We start from the raw sequence: 26,033 nt of genomic DNA, 5'->3' as shown, positions 1-26,033 counted from the left end.
TTTCTATACTTGATAGAAGTCCTTTCTTTGCAAAAAGAATCCCCCAAAAAGAAAAATCAAGCAAGAGAAATTGCAGTATCTATAAGGGATACCATATGATAAATACTTGTATTTGCTAGGTTTGATATCATTTATGTTGTTTACAGGAAGCTTTAAAGAATGGGTTAAAGAAATTCCAGTTTGAGGGCAAGGAAATAGCCTTGGATTCTAGGACTGGAATCTTTATTACAATGAACCCAGGATATGCTGGGCGAACCGAACTTCCTGACAACCTCAAGGCACTCTTCCGTCCAGTAACAATGATAGTGCCTGACTTGCAACAGATTTGTGAAATTATGCTTTTCTCGGAAGGGTGAGGTTTTACATAAATTTTCTTGCTGATTTTCTTTGATTTAAAACTTCACGGTTTACTTTTATTTTCTTTAAGTCACTGCACAATAACTTTCCACCACGAGTAGTGTGCAATCTAGGTAGTGAATTATACATGTTGTACGCTGACTGAGGGAGTCTTTTTTAGTAGGTCACACAGCTTTTGTAAACAATTTGAGGAATGACAGTGGCTGTGAAAGCAATGCAAAGTCATTTAAGCATCTTTTTCCTTCTTCAGCATCAAACTTTTAATGTAAAATGATGCTTGTCACTCAACTTGCTGATTTGATTTGTTGTGTTATGTAGAAACTACAATATGTTGTGAATAACTTTCTGAAAACACTGGTTAAGTTCCAGACAGTTTCTTTGCTTGACATCTCTCTCTCTCAACCAATTTCATTACCATTGTGCTGTCCTCATGGCACGTACTTCAAACAAAGCCTTGATCATCAATTCAAAGTCTAATTATTCCATAATGAGTTTGTTGTAACCTGCTGAACATTTAATTTTGTGCTTGAGAAGGGCGGAACTCACAATCTTTCTCACTCCAATGTTGGCACACTCAGGTTCGACATGGCCAAGACCCTTGCTAAGAAAATGACAGTGCTTTACAAGCTTGCAAAGGAGCAATTGTCAAAACAGTACCATTATGATTTTGGTCTGCGTGCTCTAAAATCAGTTTTAGTGATGGCTGGTGCTTTGAAGCGCGGATCACCTGACATGAGTGAACAGCTTGTTCTAATGGGGGCGCTTCGTGACATGAATCTTCCAAAATTTGTCTATGATGATGTACCTTTATTCCTAGGGCTGATAAATGACCTGTTTCCAGGACTGGATTGCCCACGTGCCCATTACCATCAACTAAATGACATTGTTGAACAAGATCTAAAGGTGATCATAATGAATCATGATTTAAGCTCATCAAAACTAGAAATGATAAAAAATTGTTTGTATGAGCTCGTGGAAACCAATAAATGCATGTTTCCTTGAGCCAGAATTATCAAAAGATTGTTTGTGTGAGTTCATGGAAAACCACTAAATGCATGTTTCCTTATGCCAGCTATGGATATATACTTTATGCTCAAAAGTGCATCCCCAACCGACTTAAATTTCAGGCTGGTATTGAAGTCCACTTACAATGCATTGGAACATCCTTCATGCACCCATCCAGGACTGAAAAATCCACCCGGAAGTTGTGACTAACCATCCTCCCTTCCTAAGTAGTTACCCTTTTTTTTCCAAATGAAAATACTTCTAGTAAGTATGAAAATTACCCAAGAGAAATGCTCATGGAAGAAACATATCATGCATAGCATTATAAACAAAGTACCTTGAGTGGGCAAATAACTTGCTCATCGAGAAGAGCTAGTAAAGCATCAAGGTTGAGGCTGAAAGTGCCACCTCAAATGTGTGGTGGACTCCGAGAAAAAAGGGGAGCCACTCCTCTCCCCAAGGAAAATAGTGCTCTTGGCAAATGCCTCCCAGGAAGATCCTTGCATGCTCACCCAAATGGCCACCAAAGTGTGTATAGTATATGTCCAAATACTAGCCAATGTGTATGGATTGTGCATCTACTGAGATCTCCCAAAAAGTATCCTCTGAGGCATGTGCGGGTCTGTAAGAAGAGTGGGGAACATCCTATGGAGAGCAAGACTCAACTAAATGTCGTCAAACCCAAAGAGCCCAAGAAGAGTCATGCCTCTCATAAAAGACCTATGGCCTTGAAAGACAAAGCCAAGCCACTGATGAGCCCCGGGTCATGACGAAGAGAGAGGGAACAAAAGTACTCAAAAGTCTAGCAATCCCCTTCCAGATAAACCTAGCATGGCTGCAATCTTATACCAATGTTGAGTGGCCTCCTCAGAAAAAAGGCAACAACGGCCAGCAGGGGGTGGACCTCCATAGGTTCACTGCAATCCCCCCATGAATAGACAGCCAAAAGGAAAAGTGATTTTTCTATTCTCGAGGGATTTCTAGAATCTTCTCCATAAGGGTTTCTACAAGTCCGTAGAAATCTGAAAATTATCCCAATGAGGAAATCTAGTGGGCTTCCAGACCCTAAGACTAACCTGAAACATCCTGGCAGCAGTGCTAACCGTGTAGCGAAAGCTCCTTTCATCTTGTATCAATCCAATCCTGTGGTCCCACTACAAATACTTTATGGGGACATTTCCATAGAGCCAGATCCTCCTTGAACCCAGGGGAATGTGATCCGTGTTAGGGTCAAAATATCAACCTGAAGTCAAGAAACACTGCTCCACATGACCCAAAAGCTTGACAGGATCAAAAACAACTTCCACAAGGATATCCTCATCACCCATAGTGAATGTAAAAAACCAAGGCATCCATGTTTGAACCTTGTAAAAGCCCTATGACTTGAAGTGGAAGAGGTATGCCATGATCATCAAGATGTTGTCATTCCACATGACACGTTGTCTATCAATCTGTTTAAAAGAATGGGGGGGAGATTCTCTGAAGATTATCCTAAAGCTGCCCCAAGCTTTTAGGATGGTAGCCATAATATGAAAGGAAGGAACCTTGAGATTTGCCGAGGTAAAGATCCACTTGGTACTATCCATCCAAACCCCAACCGGGGAAGGAGAGCAAGACTATATCCAACAAATAAATTTTTCCAAGGCTCTTGTCCTAGCAAAATCCCCCTGACCACAACCTTGAGAACATAGGTCAGTATGTTCTCTGGCACAGGTGTTTTCCTTTAGGTCATATGCAGTCTTTGAAACCACGGAGGAGTGACAGTTTGTTACGAGGTCACTGAGGATTGGTGGCTAGCTAAACTGCTAAAGCAAGAGCCGATTGAGGTGTTGTTCTTCATATGATCAAAGTGGTTGGATGCAATGATGGTGGTCAATGGTGGGTAGACCCACACCCATCACTTGCATGGGTCATACTTGGCACGTCTGGCTCCATAGTCCTTTATAACACCTTCCTTGGGACCCTGAAGAGTGGCAATGAACTAATGCAACAGCCCCTTACAGAATGCTCTCCTTTTTTGACTTCACAATCTTTGCCCATGCATACTTTTTTTTAGAGAGAACTCGAGAGATCGTATGTGAAAAGACAAATCTCCATGTTGTTTTGGCTCTACTAGCACAGTGGACTCATGATCAACACCTAGAGACAGAGGCTTAGACCCCACATGCCCAAAATGCTGTATAACGCTAGAGTCTATTCCATGTTTATTTTGGGATGCACAGATGCCCAGAGGATTCGGTAGGGCATTGTACACTTGTTTGGCAGGATGAGGAAGGACACTTGCTCCATCACTTGGGGACCAAGTACTTGGCATACTCAATTAGGTCCACATATCTTCTATTAAGCAGTGGATTTGGATAGGTCGATTCTCATTCTTAGAGGGGTCCCTCAGCTTATCACTCTATATGCAATGTTGTTTTTCTTATACAGGCTCTAGGCCCCCTCAATAGACTCTACTTAAGAGATGACTAGTCTCACTGCATTGAAAAAATAGAGATCCAGATGCGCAAAGCCCTTAGATGGGACCCAAACCTATGCTTCTCAGTCACTCTCAAAGCTGTGTGTGGATATTATACGCATCTTCATGACCGCTTTGAAAACTTTGAAAACCATTCTAGTCATGCCATTCTAGTCTTCATCCAAGCTATTGATCTCCAAGTCATATAGAAAAGAGAGTGTGTAAAGGCACTCAATAGCTTAACAATCCCTTTTTAAATAATCCCTGCCTGTTTGCAGTCCCATAGGCAATGCTGGATGGACTCCTCAGCCAAGAGGTAACGAGTACAAGTAGAATCTGCACAAAACCTCAACCTCCACTAGTTCACTACAATCCCTCCATGTATAGAAAGCCAAACGAAGAGAGTGATCTTTCCATTCTTGAGAGATTTCCAGAGTCGCATCCAAAAGCATTTCTGCAAGTCAGCAAAAATGTGAAAGTTCTTCTAATGAGGCACTCTAGTGGGCCTCCAGCCTCTTAGGTTGAGCTGAAATGTCTTGGCATTACTTACCGTGTATCGAAAGAAGGAGAGGCTCTTCTCTCGATGCCTTGCATCAATCCATTCCCATTCCCCGAGATACCAATGCAAATACTTAACTGGGACTCCTCCAAAAATCCAAATTCCCATTAATGGAAAGGGAAGAGGGGGGCAGCGGGGCTGAGAGGGGAGGCTGAGCGGGTACGGAATGGAGAGGAGAGGGTTGACGAAGGGGAGGACCTCGGGCGAGAGGAGAAGGGGGGTTGTACGGCTAAGAGGAGGGAGGAGAGTTGAGGGAGGAGGGCTGAGAGAGGAGAGCAACACGGGTCGGGGGGAGAAGCAACAACTTTCAGGACGTGAACATTTCAGGTGGAAACGACTTTGGAAATCCCTCAGGAGTAAAAATATCCGCTTGTCCCACAATTCAAGTGCAGTGTCATCAAAATCCAAGTGATGATAACGTCATTAGACAAACCCAAACCAATGATAGAAAGACCTTTGTCATTGAGAGTTTCCCACGCTAAAATTTTCTTTTCATCAAATTCAGGTTTCTTGTCTTTGCCACCAACCACCTTCCACACACCTTCCTTCATAAGCAGAATCCTCAGCCTTGTTTGCCAAGTTGGAAAGTTCTTACTTTTCACTAACAATTCTCGCTTTGAAATACTCCATGTCTGCTTCAAATGTTGTAGCAATACACACTGAAGTGCGAGCTCGGAGCAAAGGCTAGAATAGTTTTAGATGGACTCAATAACATGCATACAATATGGGTATAAGAAATAAGCCCCAACTTTAACCCTCCATTTGTTAACTTCAATCCCTCCATGCAACGAAAGCCATGAGAAAAAAGTGCTCCTCCAAAAGCCCTCTATAAATATGGATTTTTCTAGCTGTAGAAAAGTCGCTTGTTGAATTCCATTTTAAGTAATAAATGTTTGATTTATAATGCATTGAACAATGTTGAAGTTATCTCAATATAACAATGATTATCCAATTCATTTTTGTTTCTACCTTATTGGGTTGCTTTTAAGTTCCTAACTTAACATATTCAACTATGGATTGAGTAGGAAAATGGATATCTTGTCATGAATGGACCAAGCGAACAGGTGAACAAAGTCATTCAGCTATATGAGACGATGCTGACACGCCACACAACCATGGTTGTTGGACCTACTGGTGGAGGGAAGAGTGTAATTGTTCAAACTCTTTCCCGGGCTCAAACAAAGCTGGGATATCCTACCAAACTTTCCATTATCGACCCAAAGGCACAGTCCACAACAGAGCTTTATGGTTTGATGGGTATGCTATTTTACCCTTGTCTCTTTAAAATAAATCTTTTTCATACATTAACTATTACACGAAAACTTGTTTTCTCCTAGCTTGTTACGTTGAATCACGGGCGCAGGCACATTAAATCACCTCCCAGCCAATCTCGGTGGTCGTAAGTTCTCTCTTCTTTCAAATCATTACGTCAAGCTCTTGCTTACACAATTCCACCAAGCCCCAAAATTCCCTAGATGGATCTATTATGCCACATGTCTTCATTCTAGGGTCCCTCCTTAATGCATCATTTACCCCTCTCTTGGGATATCACTAAAACCATTTGCCCCTTGGCACATTTCATGCATTTAGGTCCCTTAGCCTTAGATCCACCTAGTCTAGTGCCATGTCACCCTCACCAAGGACCTTGACCTTGATTCCTTTTTTATCATTTACATGAAGCCCAAACAAATATAATACAAACATTGATCCTTTAAAGGAAAATGCCAACTGACCCTTCCAAGGTCATGTTACCTCGACTTGAGCATAACATTCCTTCCCTCTTCAAGCATCAGCGTCCTCGATGATAAAGTCTGAGAACACTCTCCGTAACTGGTATACGCCAGTTACGGATTCCCAGGTAGCTTCTAATAAAGGTAAACCATGCCATGCAACCAACACCGTGGGTATCTTCCAATTGCGTACTTGCATTGTTCCTCGGTCCAAGATTCTTGTTGGTTTGCGTCTTGCATTATCCTCTATCTCCTGAAACAAAACAACACCCTCGATTAGTGAGTCACCCGTATGCAAAAATTTCTTTAAACGAGAAACGTGAAACACTGGGTGCACCTTACAACCCTGTGGCAATTCTAATTTATAGGCTACCTTGCCTATTCTTTTTAGAATTAACCATGGCCCATAATATCGAGGTGATAACTTAGCACACTCTCCTGCAGCCAAAGACTTAGAGTGCGAAGGTGAGAAAAACATTTTCTCCTTTCTTAAATTCTCTAGCGGATCGGTTTTCATCCACATATGCCTTAGCTCTATCCATAGCTTGGCGGATGTTAGCTCTCGCAAGTGCTAGCATCTCCCGCAAAGTTCGCAGCACTAGGCACTTTCTGAGGTATTCCAACTATAGTTGGATTCGCTGGTCTATAACCATAGTTCAGCTCAAACGGACTGATCCCTGTAGAGGAATGTTTTCTATCATTGTAGGAAAATTCTGGAGATAGATACACATTTTTTGTACTTGCCTCCTGTTCCTCCTTGTCCTACTTAGACTTATTGTTCCTACTCCCTTGGATCAAGAATCATGTCTTCTTAGACTCTTGATCAACCTCTCTTTGTACATCCTTCTCGTACACATGGTGGTGCTCTCTAGTTGCCCAGCTTGGCACTTGGACTATCTAAGGTATATTGTAGAAGGATAAATGCCATCCACAAAGATTTTCTCATCAATGAGCTAGGAGTTAAATGAGAAAATTGAAGGTGGTGCTCCACGGTTTCCCACGACTTGTGCACCCGGACTATCCAGAGCACAATGGAAAAGGATAGAGACCATCCATGAACGTTTTCTCATCAATGAGCTGTGGGTTAAATCTGAAACTCCATATCCCATCTTGCTTGTTGCAAAGTTAGGGATGATACCTCTCCATAGGGAGGCATTGTGCCAGTACATGGCCTATCTCATACTAGCTCAAAGTACAATCAAAGAGTAACTTATACAAGCCATAATAGGCTGAGGCACTAGGCTTGCTCGCTAGGCACCTTGCTAAGTGTTGTATTAATAAGCTAAAAATGTAAAACTCAAAATTATATCTGTTATTTGCCTCAAGAGTAGACATGCTTGTCTTCATGATACAACAAGAGAGACGGGGAGGACAAAAACATAGACAATAGAGGGTCCAGAGCAAGGAGGACAACATTAGAGATAGCATGGTCTAGTAGCAGCAAGCTAGGGACCAGAGATTGTAGCAAAAGCCATGTGATGAGGAAGGGGGCTGGCAAGACTCGCATGAGGTCAAAGAGAGAAGGAGGGCTAGGAGGAGAGAGGCAAAGAGGAGATGTCACCAATGGACAGAATGGCACCCCATGCAGTAAACTACTAGGGCACAAGTGTAGGATATGGTTTGGCAACTACATCAAAAGGAAAGAAAGAAAGAAAGAAAGTTTATTAAAAACCTTCAAAAGACCAAAGGGTCTATGAGACTAAAAAGAACCTGATACAATGATATGAGGGGTAGAGCCACAAAGAGGGCATTAATACCTAAGACGAATACAAAGGAAAACCCAAAATCCTAAACATAACGGCATCGATACATAGAGAGAGAAGAATGTGCACAGTTTTCGAGCAAAAACCTACGAGCAGAAAAGTCCGAGCGATAATTTTTTACACCAACCATGCTTGTATATTTCTCAAAGGAATATACAATTCTTTCTTAATTTCTCATTTATGGAACCATATACTTACTTATTTTTCATTATAACCCTCATTTTAGAGAACATCATCTATATATGAACAAACAGTGAACACTTTAGAAACTCCTATAAATACCTCCCTACCATACTCTCTTTTGAGGATTATGGTAATTCAATCAATTTAAAATAGTTTCTCTAATCTTTAGCAATCCCATATTTGAAGCTCTCATATAACAATGTATACCATATTCCTTGGATGAGTAGGAAAAATATATTGGAAACCTCATACTTGAAGCCATTATAATTGATCATAAATTAATCTCTAATACATTATCAAATATGGGAAGGCAAGGGAGGGATTTTCAAAATATTCCCAATTCTCCAAACCTAAGTACTTTTAAGGAAATGTGGTCTCTATTGAACTCCTTCTTACCATAATATGAATTAGGGAGAAGTTGTAACTCTCATATACATCTTGAAATTTTTAAAATTTCTCTTTTATAACTATAAAAAGTATAATTTTAAGCCTACCATTGCATAGATCATGAGATTCTGAACATTTTTCCCTTTTACAGCTCCTCAATCTGAGCTAAGGAGCAAAAGTTATGACCCCTTTTGCGTAGGCTTTCCAAGGGTATTCCGCCGGCGGAATTGGGTTGGAGCAAGCTCTTCAAACCATATTCCTCTGGCAAAATACACTTAGAGGGTCTATTAAAAAGGTATTATTCTTAGGTCATCCTGAGGAACTGTAAAGAGGATATTTGCTCAAAATTTCATGATCCAACCAATGGTGAAAGGAAAAGAAAGGATTTTTGAAAGTCGTAAATAAGTCACCACTTAGACATTATATATGTATATTATATAAAGGTATATTTATATCTATATCTATTTATCCATATTTCATATTTACTTACATATTTCCTTGAAATAATTTGGATTTTTTTGCTCCCAAAAAATGACTTGAGCCTATATAATTGGACCCTCCCACCTTTTGTTCGCTCGTTGCTCGGGGGTTTTTGCTCAGAAAATGGAAACCCCCGAGAGAGCACTCTCTGGGCCCACGAAGTGGGAGCCAATGGGGGCATCAACTCTGGGAGGGGGGCGATGATGTGGGAGGCTGATGTTGTGGCATATAACCTATGACAAGTTGCTGCCCAATGTCGACATGTGTGGTCCGTTGTGGTCTCCTGGATTAGATTCATAGAGTGAGTCGTAGGGCGCTTCAGGGAGCCAGGACATATTCAAGATGAGACTCTAGGTTACTCTACTGATTGTTGAGGTTATAGTATGATTTTTGCTCATTTATGCCTCTAATAGGGCAGCAAGTAGGATTGACTTTTGGACCATCATTCCTCTGACTCTTCCAGTCGCTAATCGTTGGTGTATTCAAGGTGACTGCTATATAGACTCCAGACGTCAAGTGGGGAGGAGGAGAGGCAGACATTCTTAAAGGAGAGGAGCAGGTGGCTTGGGAGGAGCTCATTTTTCATGTGAAAGGACAAGATCCCTGGCACTTGATTGAGTTTGGCCACTCATCAAGATATCTCCTCTTGTATAGATGGTGGATCCCTGCAATTTCTTGAGGCTAGATCGACATCCTATGTGGATGAGCAGCCATCGACAAAGGAGGGATGACTGGCATTGTTTCGGGTATTGTTTTCTTCGATCATTCTCCCACATAGATCATTCTAAATCCATACAAACCAAAGTAGCAAGCTTGGAAGTTTTGGGTTTGGGAGAGGAGCCCTTGCAGAGGCTTCAATGGGACAAGGGAGTCATTTTGAAGAGAGCCTTTCATTCAAGATGCCCCTAATGATCCCTTTTTCATACATAGTGGTACATTAGGGGAATTTTGGACTCAAAAAGGGCCTCTTCCATTAGGGGCTTAAAAATATGGATTAAGCTCTTGGCCAATGAGGAGGCTCAAGCATTAAAAGAATGGAGGTTTTCTTCCTCCTCCTCATTGGTGGAAGTAAATGGTCCCCACCCCAAGTTACTGGAACTACCAAAGTAAAGGGCCTTGGGAGAAATTTTGTAGGGACGATTGGATCATAATTGATCTAATGGTTGGCAAGCCCTTTTATCTCCACAATCCCATTCATTGGATCACAGACAATCTAATGGATATGATTTAGAGTGCTTTAAGCGCATATCTCTGACGTTGGATCGTTTCTTCATCCAACGGTGACGACGGACTATCGCGGCAACAGACTGGACTGGCCCCTTAGGTAATAATGGCTTTGAGACACGTGGTGAGTTGAGGGCAACGGCGCAGATTGGCCCTTGCGCTTGGAGACATGTGGCGCATCCGCGCCCTTGGATTGAGGGCAGCCCGCATTAGATCCAACCATCCACAAGTGGCATGATACGTGCGCCCTGGGAGGATGGATCCAATGATCCACAAAAGGCGCTGTGTGCGAGCCCTTGGATCGCAATTGGGATCTACGGTGCAGAATCGTTACTCCGTGGTTGATGGAGATGCATTGGATCAAGTGCAAATCAACGTCCCAAAAAAGGCGCCGCATGCGAGCCATTAGATTAGGATTTTCGATCGACGATGGAAAAATGGCGGTAGACCCAAGCCTTTAAAACCACAAGTGGTCCACACATCAAATTCCCCCTTTACCACAAGTGGTCCACAACCTTTTCCCCTAGAGATTAAGGAGTTAACCTTTTTCTTAATCTCTCCCTTATGAGGCCCTTTTTGAGTTCATATGTCCCCTAATGTGACCTGAAGTGGAATACATGTCCTTGAGAAAGGCCCATTTAAGAAGAGCAAGAAATAAGCCTATCATCCATATCAACCCAATCCATGGATATGCCTGCATTAATCTCCTAAATTCTCCCTGTTGTAGCTCCTTTGAGGTGACTTACTAATTATAATTCACGATCCTCTAGGAGTTTCTAAAAGCTTTCTAGATCCCATGGAAGAGGTAGGGCCTCTCTCCCATCTAAGTGGTCTGCCATGCTCATCAAGTATGCTCTCACTCCACATGACAGGTTGTTTATCAAACTCTTCCAAAGAGCAAGGGGGAGTTCTAAGAAGAGTACTCCTGAAGATGGCCCAAGCTTTCATAATAGCAGGCATAAGAGGGAAGGAGGGAGACCTGAGATGGGCTGAAGTAGATATCCACAAAATATTACCCATCCAGTATCCACTCGAAGAAGGGAGTATGGGACTGTATGCAACAAATAAAGAAATCTTTCCTTGGCTCTTGCCAAGGGCGTAAGTCCCCTGACCACAGTCTTGCAAAGCAAATCTCTACACGGCAAGTCTAGATCAATGATATTAAGACCCCCTTCCCATGTCAGGAGAATCAAAGTCTCCCAAGCACCTTGGCTATAGAGTTTGTTGTACCATCTAGTCCACACCATAGAAAATTCCTTAGAGGCCTCTTGAGTTGAGTGATGCAATCCATAGAACACCACTAAACAAGGGCAAACAAACCATGCCATGTCTAGTAGACTTGGTTAACAACCATCGCCTTGGAAGCAAAGGCTAAGTTTGGATGAATTCCAAAAAAAGGAGTTGCTCTCCAACATAGGAGTAAAATTGTTGTGAAGGAGAGATACCCATACCGACCTGAAAACCCAAGTACCCGACGTGAGACAATCCCAATAGATCCATGTAAAACCAAAGTCAACTGTCACTAATCCAAATCCATCGGATTTATTCCAATTAATGTGTGCACTAGTTGTAGTGCAAAATAAATCCAAGATTGTCTTGAAAGAATTGAGATTTTGAGTAGTGGCATCCAAAATAACAACAGTGTCATCCTCCAACACACTGTTAAGAAGCTTCTCATTCTATCTCAAGGGAAGTCTTACTCCACAAATATTAGCTTGAGATCTAAGAAAGACACTCATAACTTTAGCCACAAACAAAAATAGGCAAGGTGCTAGAGGGCATCCCTAACGGATTGATTCGGAGATTTGAAACCTCTCTCCTTTGACCCCTCTAATAAGCGCTTGGATGTGGCCTGATCTGTACAAAGAGGAAACCCCTCTAATCTAGGCATCAGTAAATCCAAACGATGAAGGGTGCCCTCCAAAAAATCCCAATCTACCCTGTCATATGCTTTCTCAAAGTCTAAGAGTAGAATGGCTAGCCTTTGGCCGCTCTACATAGCCTAATCAAAAGCTTCCCAAAATGAGAAGCTATTATCAAAGATGCTTCTGCCATGCACAAAGCCCGTCTGCTTGTCATGAATAATATATGGAAGAATGGGTTGCAAATGCAAACTAATTGCTTTAGCTAGAGTTTTATAATGGGTGCCCACGAGAGTGGTTGGCCTCCATTGTGTCATCAAATTTCCGCAACCCCTTTGAAATAAGATGAAATGAGACCCCCTATAAGTAAATCATGCATAACCCCAAAACCCCAAATACCCTACAAGTCTGAGGCAACATCGTCCCCAATTGCATATGAAAAAGGATGTGTAAGTCCACCTGAGCCTGGGTACGTGCCCTTACGAAGGGGAAAGAATTCCATATTGGTGAAAGGTGTATCAAGTGAGATTCACATATAGGAATACATTGCCATATAGCGTGTCTAGCATCATCTCTGGCACGTGTGTCCAGATTTCAGAGAAGGGAGGCAAAATCCGTGGTGGCTATGTGCAAGAAGGCATCAGGATCCGATTGCAATACCCCATTTGAGTCAGTAAGCTTCGAAACACTCTCTCTACTATATCTCGGGCCTAGAGTAGAGAATAAATATTTATCGACTCTACCTCCTACCTGGGTCCAAAATGACTCTCGTCCATGAAAGGCATACTCTTCTTTCTGATCTAACAATATCTACTGATGAGTCCTTACTGTAGCAAGGCGCTCTTACATCTAAGCATCTATAGGCCATTTTTTATCTTCCCTCTGAAGGAATGCCAACTGCTCGCGATGCCAGCTTCGTGTTTGAGAATCTCACATCTCCTAATACTAGCAGTTGAATGATAAAAACCACGAATGTCAAAATGGGCTATTGCCACATGTAAAGGAGAAGGTACTCAACCTTGTGTATGAGAAATCCAAATTTGCAAAATGGACCATCTAAACTACCGGAAAGTGATATGAGATGGAAACTTATGGTGGAATGCATACTAAACCACCTTTATGCAAAGCCCACTCATCAACATAGAATCTATCAATATGTGCATGGATGGACATCTAACGTCTCCTGTTTAACCACAAAAACAAGAGTGACAGTGGTGGTTGAGTGTGAGAGGCATCATCCAACCAAGTATCTTTGCCATTGAAACGAAAAAGGAAGGCATCCCACACTGCTCTCTAGTTAATGAATCCCACCCTCTAACCCCCTTCTTGTCTAAAGGTAACTCCATCATGTTGAAGTCACTCCTATGATCCATGAATCTACTATAAGAGAGAAGCTCCTTCCAAAAATAGGACACGATCCTCTATGATCCATGAATCTACTATAAGGGCCCAAGAGAGAAGCTCCTTCCAAAATAGGACAAGATCCCCTCTACTCTTGGGGGAATATAGTTTAAGAAGAACAACTTTATGACCTCTAATCAATTATAAAACCACTGCGACCTAGAGGGTGAGATGATACCATGTCCACTAGAGAAGGAAAAGAATATGAAACTGAAATACAGGTTCCTTCTCTGATGCCCAAAGCTAAAGACCAAAAGTATGTCCCGAAAGGAGTTAATCCAACTTTGTAGAATCTCTAGCATCCAGCTTGTGTTCCTAAATAAAAAGTATGTTAGGGGAATCCCACTCACACATGGATGAAGCTAATTACAAATCAACTACCCTCGATGGTAACGAGGCACACCAGCAAGACCTTAAACATTCCAGCTGACAATCCTCATCGGCGGGATGAAGATGGGTGGAAGACCCTACCTAACCTGATAGTGGAAACACTTCCCTCTTGTACATGAGGTCTCATAGCATAAAGCTGCAGAGGAGGGAAGTCCACAAGGGAAAGCACTCCTATATCTATGGAAGGTGGCGCCCTATCGACAAGAACACCAATAACCACGTCACCAAGCAAAGAAGGCACAAACTCCATCTCACCAAAACCAGCCAAAGAAGAGAAGAAGTTCCTCTACCAAGAATGGCTCCAGAGTCCGTAAAATTTCCAACTCCGAGGTTGGAGCCACACCTTTCCCATGATCAAGAGATGAAGACTAAAAGTTAATGTGGAAGGGGATTGTAGAGAGAGGAGGCCAGGGTCTAAAATAGAAATTGAAGAAGCATCATCCCTAGCCTCAACCCCAACTGGGTCTGAAGAACCAAAAGTCATGGCTTGAGGTAAGTGAGGTGCATCACTAGCCACACCAAGAATAGGGATATCCGTAGCTCCAATTGGAGCAAGGCCAAGGCCAAGAGAAGGAGCTTCCTGATCAGCCGAAGATAGAGGAACAACTCTAACTAGAGCGGTGGCTTGGTTACAGACAAAGGGCCTACTTGTGGGTACGAGGACATTTCGGGGATTCTTTCTTAAAATTAGTAGGCCATGAGTTGATCTTCATCCTACTCCGGACTTCATAGAGATGGTGTGGATACCTAGACACTATCATAGATGGGAGCTGATAGCAAGCATCATTGCCTGGTACATATGGACAGCTAGGTGCAAGTAGGCCATAGAGCAGCAGACTACATCGGCCTCAGAGACACTGGCCAACATTCAGAGGTATATGGGATAAACTCCAAGGAGATTTGGATCGTGCTAGATGCAATAGGGAAGCTTTTATCAGAATATGGGAACTATGCCCTTTTCTTCATTTCACGAATGGTAGTAATATGGCATTATGAACCATTGGAGTGGCTATTGTCCAGCCCTTTCTATGAGGGATTACAATGAATCAGTAATGGTTTTTTTTGGGAGCTGATCCCTCTTGTTTAGCTGTTGAGTTAGTCCAGCACTGCCTTTAGGAGTGCAAACAGAGACCAAGATCATTTGGACTGGCATTGCAGATCTGCTGCATAGCTCTCGCTCCTCCCCTTCCTTCATTACTTGGGGTTCCATGGCCTAGCTCACCCTTGCTAGGCCTCGGATATTTTATGAGAGTCTAAATTCCACTTGAGCTATCTTAGTGTGGCCCCAATGTGTGCAGTTTTGCAGACTTCAGGCTATCCCTTCTTCTCAGTACAGGACTGCATATACTTCAGCAAACACGTCCTAGGAGATTTTAGTGAGCATCACTGCTTGGCATGTTTGGAGATGTAGATGTAAAACTCTATTGATAACACCCAGTCCACCCAATTCATACTTTGGCCTGCAGATACTGTACATATCCATGGCTATTAGTCTAGGATGTAGGGTTCTTGGTCAGCTTTGACCAAGAAGACGGCTTTTCTCAGAGAGCGGAGTGGGTGTCCTTTATTTATTATTTAAAGCAGCTTTGGGCTTACAAAACTCCTCTTCGACAACAGGTTTTCTTTTGGCGAGTGCTTCTGGGAAATTTTCCATCTGGACAGATGTTGGCCTATAGACACATTGCTCCTGCTCGTTGCCACAGATGCTTGAGTCCTCAGGAGACTATGCCTCATTTATTCTGGTTTTGTCCATGTTCTCGTGAGTTCATCAATCTTCTTCAGCAGCGCTTGTGAGCGAGATTCCCAACTAGTCTTTTTGGGAAGTCTTTCTGGCTCTTTGGTTTTCATCCACCCAGACCAGAGTTTCATCTTTTCTTTGTTTCGGTTCGCTATTGGGCACTCTGCACTTTATGAACAGACACAAACTGTAAAGTCTTTGGTGATCCCATATTTTCCTTGTTTAGTTTTTTAAAGCATTCTCTGCAGCAATCCTTCTTTGATTGCTTGCAGACGCACTGCATTGATCATGATGTATATTTAGCATACATTGAGATTTTCAGTTGATGTATTTTTGGCTGCCTCGTTTTGAGGTTGCTACTCTTGTAAGATAATCAATCAAAAGTTTTCACCAAAAAAAAAAGGGTGTCCTTTATTTCCTGTGACCATCATGGGCTTGACATGGCATTCCCAACCATAGTCCCGATTTTTCTCTAGTTTTTCATTTGTTCAGACTCTATGAGTGGAATTTTACCACCACATTTTCATGCTCTGCATAATGTATTTGTGCCTTGAGTTTCTTCTCTTGGCTGTTTCTTTATACTTATTGGAAGTTTATTTTATGGAAAAAAAATCAGGGGAAAAATAAATCCACTAAACAACATACTCATAGCAGGTTGACCTATGACACATATTTCTCATGGACATATCTAAGATGCCAATAAGACATTCAGTTTTAGTTAATACTCTTCTAGAGATTTTGTCTTTCCTTGTAAGGTACATACATTTCAGAATGCTTTCCTTGCCTTGACAAAAATAGTAGAAGTTTATACATTTATTTATATGCAGCATGTCTCTTCGCATTTTCCTTGTTAGAAAAAGAATGAAAATAGAAATGAACAGATTTTATACTTGGGATGAAGATTTCTCTCCTGATTTGTTGAAGCCAGTATTCTGCATGGGATCTTTGTTTTGCTTACTGATGGCTTATATGCATCGTGTATTGTACAGACCCTGACACCCGTGACTGGACTGATGGCCTATTGTCCAGCATATTCCGTGAGATGAACAAACCAATTTCCAATGGTAGAAATGACCGAAATTATCTAGTATTTGATGGTGATGTAGATGCATTATGGGTAGAGGATATGAACAGTGTTATGGATGATAACAAGCTATTAACTCTCCCAAATGGAGAGAGGATACGATTGCAAAATCATTGTAAACTTCTTTTCGAAGTAAGGCTCTTGAAACTGGAAACTTGAGGTGTGGGTATTAATAACCAGGTAAATTCATACCTTTTCATTCTCTGAGTTTACCAACGTTTGGAGTACAGGTGGCCGACCTCCAATATGCTTCTCCAGCAACTGTTAGCAGATGTGGGATGGTATTTGTTGACTCAAAAAATCTGGGATACTCCCCTTATATATGGAAATGGTGTAACACAAGATTAGGGTAATTTTCTGATGGCTTGGCATAAAATTTGAAAACGATAAAGCAAATTTTCTAAAGAAGGTCTTATTTTAACAAAACCTATAAGAAAGGTACTCTCTCTCTCTCTCTCTCTCTCTCTCTCTCTCTCTCTCTCCGTGGCCATCTTTTCCTAAGGCTAAGTCGATCAAGGCTCCAGCCTCATTCATGGACCATGACCATGGCCAGCCTTTGCCCATCCCTCTTGCTCTCAAGGTCACCCTAGGTGGGAGACTAAGCAGGCCCCTTTGGGGATTCCTCACAGACTCCCAGGCTCTTCCTCCTTAAATTCATGACGGGTTTCCAGCCCGGTTTTTTCAGTAGTGGGGACCTTCAAGTCCAAAAGAAGAGGATTCCTTCTTGATTTTGCCAAAACTCCAATCCCAAACCTTTGGAGATCCAGGTTCGGAGCCGACCCTACTTGCCCTCGTTGCCTCTCTGCTTCGGAGACTATTCAGCATTGCTTATGGGATTGTAGACAGGCGAGGATGATTTGGATGGGGGTAGCCAAGATTTTGAGTCACTTTGCCCACTCCCCATTCTTTAGGCTAGTATCTGGACAGACACCGTACATACTTTGATGGCCGTATGGACGAGTATGCAGGGAGACTCCCGTGCAGCCTCAGCTAGGAGGGCGGCTTTCTTCAAGAAATGGAAGGATTCTCCTTTCTTCTCTGAGACTCCTACAGGGTTGAGGTGGCACTTTCAGCCTTAGCCTTGGTTGTTTTCCACCTCACTTTGAGGGGGTTCGCGGGTTTTTTCTCTTACTTAATAGAAGTCTCTTTCTTGGAAAAAAAAAAAAAAAACAGTAATGTAGCAAAACAAATGAAATTGTAGGAGATAGGGAGCTCCTCCCCATCGCAACTTGCCCCCTCTCGCTCCTTGCTACTCCCGTGCCTCCTCCCCTCCCTGCCCTTCCAAATCACAAGATAGGGACTGGATGCTTGCTGCCTTACCTTCGGACCTTGCCCCTGACCTTTACGATGCTCGATTATTGAGATGAGTTTTCTTTCAAGTGGCCTTTGATTCTCTTGTTGCCGCGAGCATAGTTCTCTAGCACTTGTTGGGCCTTGACCCGGGCCTTGACCCAATAGAGAAGGATAGTTACGTCATGTTGCTCTTTATCAACTTGCTTGGTCTTCCATAGGTTTATCATCGACTCCTTGCTATGATCAAAGATTCTTTGGGCTGGTCATAGAGATCCCCACACCTCCTTGGTTTACCCTCTTCCACCACAGCAGAGGCGATCAGATCGGATGGGATCCCCAGAGTTAGGGTCACAATGTTTGACTCTAATATTTCCAATGACCACATCATGCTCCAGAGTCTTGATGGCTCTCTTTTTTGGTAGAGATTTGAGATCACAAGCAAGGAGAATCAGTGTTGGATATGCATGACCTTTGGACATTTCACTAGGGATTTCCCATCGTGCAAGAATTTTTGCCATGTTGTTTTGCATGGCCAACTCAAAATTTATCAGAGTTCCCTATATAGAGATGTTGCAACAATGTATCACCACTCTTCAAGAGATGTTATTTGATTCTATTCTCTGAGTTCTTTACATAATGCATCTATTGACACAGTAGAGAGTAAGTGGCATGCTTTAGTGGTGCACATATGTAGCCTTGCATATGGAATTTAAGCTTGATTCCTGTTATCTTTATAGAGTCGATGGGTTTCCTAGCTCTTACGACCATGAATCATATTGTTCAAACTTAACATATATCTGTCATCATGGCTAAACATTTGGACATACTAACATATGCTTTCAAGGAAATTAACACTCTGACAACATAACCATGGATTTGATTCTAAGATTATATTTTCAAGCAGGATGATATGAAGACACATCATCCCTTTTCTCATAGGATCACATCCTCTTTCCATGTATTTTGACGTACTTAATAAACGTCTTAAATTTGCACCCAAAAAACAACAATCTTATCTTTCCTTGTCAACTACAGTGAAGAGGCCGACTGGCTACGGGAATTGATGGAAAAGTATGTTAAGCCATGTGTGGCTTACATCTTGGAAGGCATTGAAAATAATGAGATGACCATACCTTTGCATCAAACCATTCCTCTTACTAATCTGAATATGGTCACCCAGCTCTGCTCTCTTCTTGATGCAATACTGAGAGATGGCAGCAAAATGACAACAAAGCAGGTCCTCCCTTACCAAATGTACATAATTTTTGTCCTTTTTCCATACAAAACCATGTGACTTCTTCTGTTCAATGCCACAGAGCTTGGAGGCAATCTTTATCTTTTGTGCAACATGGTCTCTAGGCGGAGCAGTTATACAAACTTCAAATATACAGGATCGTTATCGTTTTGACAAGTTTATAAAGGAAATTGCTGGGCTTCCGATAAGTTCTGCTGAGACACTACCACCAAATCAACTACCAAATGATTTACTTTATAACTACTGTTTTGACACAAAAGACCTTCAGTGGCGCTCTTGGAAATCCATGATTCCAGAATACCAGGTCAGTTGCATAAATACATATCAAATATTTTGCATTATGTCACTTGCATACTAGGTCAGTTGCATAAATACATATAACACCACATTAGGAAATTTTGGAATTTTCACATTGTTTGGGAATTTCCCATATGTTTAAGATTCAGCCACATGGTCAAATCTTACCCATCACTTGAAAGTGGAATCCATCGTAAACACCATATTAGGGAGTACTCCCAAGTCCCACTTTCAAATATCGGTTCAAGTTTTGGCCACATGGTCAAATCTTAACCACTTACTTGAAAGTGGGACTTGGGAGATTCCCAAATTCTCCAATATAGTGTTATATCAAATATTTTGCATTGGCCTGACTCAGATATCTAGATCATATGGAGCATTGGATATCATTGTTCATCTATACAAGCATACATGATGCACATCATTCATATCATGATATTGAGTGTAATCTTATTAAACTGTATTGGCAGCCTCCTCCTGATGGAATGTTCAGCAATATCTTGGTGCCCACAATTGATACAGTTCGTTCCATGTGGATTCTACATACTTTGGTTCAGGTATAAACTCAATCGCATACTTTTTATGAATTTGATGTCATTATTATTCTCACCTTCACATATAAGTAAGCTATACAACACCGGGGGATATGTTTTTGTGAGCTTTTTCATTTTATTGTGAGCTTTTTTTGAGTTGTGAATGGAAAAGATATGAAAAGGAACAATAAAAACATACACCTTTGTGAGCTTAAGGGTTTTCTTGCTATCTTTATTTGAGCCACAAAGTAAGAATTTTGTGTAGTGAACAAAAAAGAAATGAAATTGTGGACCCACGAAGCTCCTTCTACCGAATTCCCTCTGAGACAACTTTCTACAACTCACTGAATCTTTGCTATCCATATGATTGATCCATTTTGTACACAAAATGATCAAGGAACGACTAATTAATATGATAGTAGGGATAATCAATGCACATGAGTAGAATGTTTAGTAATACAACCAATAAATCATGTTGGAACATTTGTGATCAAGGGCTTGCTCTAAGGTGCATGTGTGCATCTAGTAGCAGTCACATGTTTGTGTGCTTTACTGTATGCCATTGCTACTCATCCTATGCTGCAATATATTGATCATCTTGTGGGCTACAGGATTACTTCATGGCTTGGAATTGGATGCTAATCGCAGCATGGTTGCTCAAGCTTATGCTGATGATTCTTTCTTTACCCCGAAGAATACGCCCCATGATCTTTGTGCCTTGATGCAGGCCCTCTTTATGGTTTGGCAGTTGGTCTTCATGTTAATTTTTAGAAGTCTAAGCTGCTCCCTTTGCATTCCAAAGACTGGCATAGTCTATTATGGCCTGGGGATATCATTCCACCCACTCACTTTGTTCGTCATCTTGGTTACCCTTTGGGGTGGGAACTCACTCGCCGACAACAAACTGATTGAGTTTTGGCTAAGCTTCAAAAAAAGCTTGAGTATTGGAAACTGGCAACTTGGCCTTTGCACGTTCGTCTTCGAATAGTGCAGTCCATCCTTGTGGCATATATTCAATTTTACTTGCCATTGATCATGTTCACTAAGGCAGATCTTACATCTTTCATGTTTGTCTTTATGGAAATCTTATGGCGATCCAAACATGGTAGAAAAAGTCTCAGGCTGCTTTGGACGTATCACATTTGTTCTCCCAAGATGCATAGTGGATTGAACATCACGGATATTCATGTGCATATTCTTGCCCACAGGGGGTAAATGTTGCTACAATTTATGCAAGGTGATCAGCCTTGGGCTCTTATGATTAGGACTCTAGTCAGTCATATCAGTATTTTTGCGTTTGGTCATTGGCACCTTGATCACTGGGATTTCTTTTTTGGCTGCATTGATGGCACTTTGCCTGAATGCCCTTTTGTCTCCCGCTTGCTTCTTAACTATGTTCTTTCTCATCTGGAATGGAATGGACGGCAATCTTTGCTTGGGAATTCTTTGAGAGCTGAAAGCATTCACTGGTCGAAAGTCTTTCAGCCTCCCTTGGCTTTACAAGAACCTTGACGTTCCTTTGTTGGGCTGTCATTATCGTCCTTTGTGGCGATAAATTACTTCTATGCTTTCGTCTTTTATTCCGATTCCTCCTTTGGAACTCCAGGACCGGCTAGAAGATTGGACTTTGACTTCTCCAGGGTCCTCTTCTCGTCCTTTGAGGCTATCTCAGATTAGTGTACCTGCATTGTATAAATCAACCTTGGGTTTCAGAGAGAGGTGATTCTGTTTGGCGAATGCATCGCCCAGCCAAGTGGTGGAGGAAAATATTACAGCAACTTTGGGCCTATAAAGTACCGCTTCGGCAACAGGTTTTCTTTTGGCGAGTTCTTTTGGGAGTGTTTCCATCTGGATAGCTATTAGCTCATCGACACATTGCTCCTGCACTTTGCCACAGATGTTCTACTTCTTCGGAGACTGTGCCTCACTTGTTTTGGCATTGTCCGTGCTCTCGTGAGTTTTTTGATCTGCTTTGATAGCGCCTGCGAGCGAGATTCCCATCTGTTCCGTTTGGGAAGTTCTTCTGGCTATTTGGGTTTCATCCATCCAGACCGGAGTTTCATCTTTTCTTCATTTGGGTACGCTACTGGGCACTATGGACTTTATGGACATATAGGAATTGTAAAGTCTTTGGTGATCCTACTGTCTCTCTGTTTGGCTTTTTTAGGCGTTCTCTGCATCAATCTTTCTTTGATTGCTTGCAGACCCGCTGCATAGATCATGAGGTCTTTTTGGCATATACTAAAATTTTCAGTTGATGTAATTGTAGCACCTTATTTTGAGGTTGCTACTCATATAATATAATCAATCAAAGATTTCACAAAAAAATGTGTGTGTGTGTGTAGTGGTGTGTGTAGTGTGAGAGGAGAGAGCTCTCAGCTATGGTGATTTCTTTTTTTTTTCAAAAATATTACTTCATTAAGTATGAACGAAAATTGCAAGAGCAAGCTCTAATGCGGGAGCACATCATGCCATGCATGAGAAAAAAAAACCAAGCTCAAAAAGAGCTAACAAAAATACAAGGTGGAGGCTGAAAATGCCACCTGAATCCTGAAGAAGACTCGGAGAAGAAAAGAGATCCTCTGCCATTGTACCAAAAAAGGAAGGCATCCCAGGCTACTCTCTCTAGGGAGTGGATAACACCTTCCCTACCTCCTCTTTTGTCTGCTAGCATTTCAACCATGTTGAAATTACTCCCGATGATTGATCCAAGACTCTGCAATGCAAGACCAAAAAGCAACTCCTTCCATAAAAGGACACGGTCCCCTCTTGAATTGGGGGCATAGAGGCTTAAGAAACCAACCTTACGCCCACCAATCAAAAGAATGATCCACTGAGCTCTAGAGGGAACTATGATCCCATGTCCAATCACCAAGGGGAGTATTGAAGAAGAAACAAAAATGCAAATACCTCCCCTGGTGCCCAAGGCAGGTGACCAAAAAGTATGGCCTAAGAGAAGCTTACCCGACTTGGAATAATCCCTGACATCCAGTTTGTGTTCCTGAATCATAAGAACATCATGGGGCCCCCAGTAACACTTGGATGAAGTTGGTTACGAATCAGCTGCCTACGGCGGTGGTGAGGTACACGTCGTAGGCCCTAAATGTTCCAACTGACATTCCTCATTAGCGAGAGGAAGAGGCCTGATGAAAAACCTTACCCAACCTGCTAGCGGAGACATCCCTCTCTTAGGAAAATTTTCTCCTATCAAGAGGAGGGAAGTCAACTGGGGAAAGCACTCCCACACCTGTAGGAGGGGAATCTCTATCCACGGTGATCTGAGCAACCTGCTCCCCAAAGGTAGAAGGTACAAACTCCTCCTCTAACTCAAACTCTGCCATGTCTGCCAGGACTGCAAAGGAATTCCTGAGTGATGCATCTGGTGCAGGTGTGCAGAGGATCCCTGCAGAAGGTGGAGTAGAAGCAATAATCCCCTTGCCTCTGTCAAGAAGTGAAGAAAGAGGAGCAAAAGAGAAAGGGGGGCATTGATGAAGCTCAGCTTGGCGCTGATGAAGCTCGACCATATAAGTAGCATTAGCATGAAATATGGCACGGGTTTCTACAACAAATTGCTCCATAGATGGAAGCTCCTTCACATGAACATCTGAGGGGACAGGAGCAACTCATCAGCACTAGGAACTAGGACAGAAATATCTCCTGCAGGTAAGGAAGGGTCTGTGGCGCCATCAGTATCCTTGGCTGCCCCACTGCTCCCTGGCTGCCCCGCTGCCCCGTCCCTTCTGCCCCTTCTTACCTTCTGCAGCCCCTTCGCCTCCCCCTGTACTTCGTCCATCTGCCTCCCCCTCCGTTAGTTGTGCCCCCTACTAGTGCAGCCCCCCGCCATTTCGCCTCCCCCCGTCATCTCCTCCCTCCGCCGCCCTCTCCTCCGCTCCCTCCTTCTTCCCCCGTCGGCTCTCTCTTCCTCCTTCACTATCTCCTCCACTCCCTCCTCCTCTTCTTCTCTCCTCCCTCCTTCTTCCCATTCTCTCCTTCGCCTTCTCCTCTGCTCCCTCCTCCTCTTCCGCCACCCTGCCACTTCTTCCACCTTCTCGTCCCCTCTCTTCTTCTGCCTTCCATCGTCCCTCCCTTGCCTACCTTGCCTTCCCTTCCGCCCTCTCCACCTCTCTCCTCCGCCTCTTTGCCTCGCCTTGCCTCGTCTCTACCTCCCCCTATGACATCCTTCTTCCTCACCCCCCTCTTTTTTCTCCTCTTCCTTCTTGCAACGGGAGCATTTGTGCTTGTTAAGGCAAAAGAAAATCTTGGTGGTGACCCTTGGTCTAGCCAGAGGGGTTCTATGGCAGCACCCTCGAATCCCACAGTCGTTAAGGTTCTTCTTTCCCCAGCTGACAAGCAATAGGTACAGTAGGCAATTCAGTCCCTCCAAGACAAGGCGATCGTGAGCAAAACTATGGGTCTCACGCCTATAAGGAGACATGTGCGAGAGTGGATCGGGGCGAGCTTGGCATTAGAGGGTGACCACATCCAGGAGGTCACCATCTACAGAAGAGGCATATTCCTCATCCAATTGAGCTCCCTCGACATTGCCTCTGCACTCATGGAGTAGAGCCCCATCCTCCTTGGCCCCCATCTAGTGTACCTCTTTCCTTGGTACCATGGCTTTACAGTGGAGGACATGGACACGACACACCATGTTTCCCATTTTTCGGTTACGCTCCGCTTCCCAGGGCTCCCAAAGGAGTATCGATCCATCCTCCCCTCCATTGGTCAGGCATTTGGCACTGTGCTCAAGTCTCCGCCAGAGTCGGCCGCCTCAGTTGTAGTCCCCCATGACCTCTATCTAGTATTCAACAAAGGTTGAGTAAGAAAATATTTCAAACTTTCATGATCCATTCGAATTTCAAACTTCACACCAAGTAGAAAATGTCTCCAATGTTTCAATGCATGAACAGCAGGAAGCAATTCACGATCATGAGTGGGGTATTTCTCTTCATGTTTTCTGAGTTTTCTAGACTCGTATTCCACTACTCTACCATCTTGAGAAACAACACATCCAATTTGTGTCCCACTCGCATCACAAGTCACAATAAAAGGTTTTCCCAGCTCAGGTATCTTCAAGATGCAATTTCTGCCACCTTTTCTTTTAATGTATCAAAAGCTTCTTGACATTTCTCATTCCATACAAATTTGTTTTCTTGCTTTATCAGGTCTGTCAAAGGCGATGTTATTTTAGAAAAATCCTTGATATGTTTTCTCTCATACCATGCCAAACCAATAAAACTCCTCACATCTCTCACTATTTTAAGCCTTGGCCATTCTTGAATCACTTTTGCTTTGTCAAGATCTATATGGATGCCTTCTTTGGAAATAACTTGTCCCAAATAAACAATTTTATCTTTAGCAAAGAAGCATTTACTCCTTTTTCCATATAATTTATGTTCCCTTGATTTTTCAAGTGTTTTCCTAAGATGCATCTCATATTCTTTTGCATTCTTTGAATATACCAAAATATCATCTAGGAAAACCAAAATAAAATCATCTAGCTATTCACGAAACACATCATTCATCAGACACATAAAAGTTGCAGGTGCATTGGTGAGTCCAAAAGCAAGAACTGTGAATTCATAATGACCATATCGAGTTCTAAAAGCAGTTTTTGGGATGTCCTCTTTCTTAATACATATTTGATGATATCCCGATCTTAAATCAATCTTGGAGAAGATTGTGTTTCTACTCAATTGAGACAACTCCTCATCTATGTGAGGTAGAGGATATTTATTCTTGATGGTCTGCCTATTTAATCCTCTATAGTCAATGCATAACATGTATGTTCCATCCTTTTTCTTTTGAAATAAAACTGGAGCACCCCAAGGAGAAACACTAGGTTGAATAAACCCCTTTTATTATAAATCCTCTAATTGAATTTTCAATTCCTTCAATTCATCCACATTGGATCTATAAGGGGCCCTACAATAAGATCGAGTTCTTGGTTCTAGTCCTATAGCATGGTCAAGATGTCAAGGTGGTGGCATCCCTGGTAGATCATTAGGAAAGATATCAAAAAACTCATCAAGGA

General features: G+C 42.4%; 1 protein-coding gene across 1 annotated transcript in view; it reads left to right on the top strand.

Moving 5' to 3' along the window:
* Positions 1 to 26,033, top strand: part of LOC147900632 (dynein-1-alpha heavy chain, flagellar inner arm I1 complex-like) — a 714,561-nt gene that overhangs the window by 531,363 nt on the left and 157,165 nt on the right. Inside the window, exons 35-42 of the mRNA XM_087375690.1 lie at positions 147 to 352; positions 936 to 1,260; positions 5,405 to 5,636; positions 16,527 to 16,753; positions 16,852 to 16,970; positions 18,950 to 19,151; positions 19,231 to 19,473; positions 19,937 to 20,023. Of these exons, the coding sequence (XP_087231816.1) occupies positions 147 to 352; positions 936 to 1,260; positions 5,405 to 5,636; positions 16,527 to 16,753; positions 16,852 to 16,970; positions 18,950 to 19,151; positions 19,231 to 19,473; positions 19,937 to 20,023 (1,641 nt within the window). The remainder of the gene's footprint in view (positions 1 to 146; positions 353 to 935; positions 1,261 to 5,404; positions 5,637 to 16,526; positions 16,754 to 16,851; positions 16,971 to 18,949; positions 19,152 to 19,230; positions 19,474 to 19,936; positions 20,024 to 26,033) is intronic.

Source organism: Dipteris shenzhenensis, chromosome 6, assembly GCF_047967505.1.
Source record: "Dipteris shenzhenensis isolate YYH24624 ecotype China chromosome 6, Dip_SZ_1.0, whole genome shotgun sequence".
Classification (NCBI taxonomy): Eukaryota; Viridiplantae; Streptophyta; class Polypodiopsida; order Gleicheniales; family Dipteridaceae; genus Dipteris; species Dipteris shenzhenensis.
Note: the sequence above shows the minus strand (reverse complement) of the source record. Positions and strands in the feature narration are given on the sequence as shown.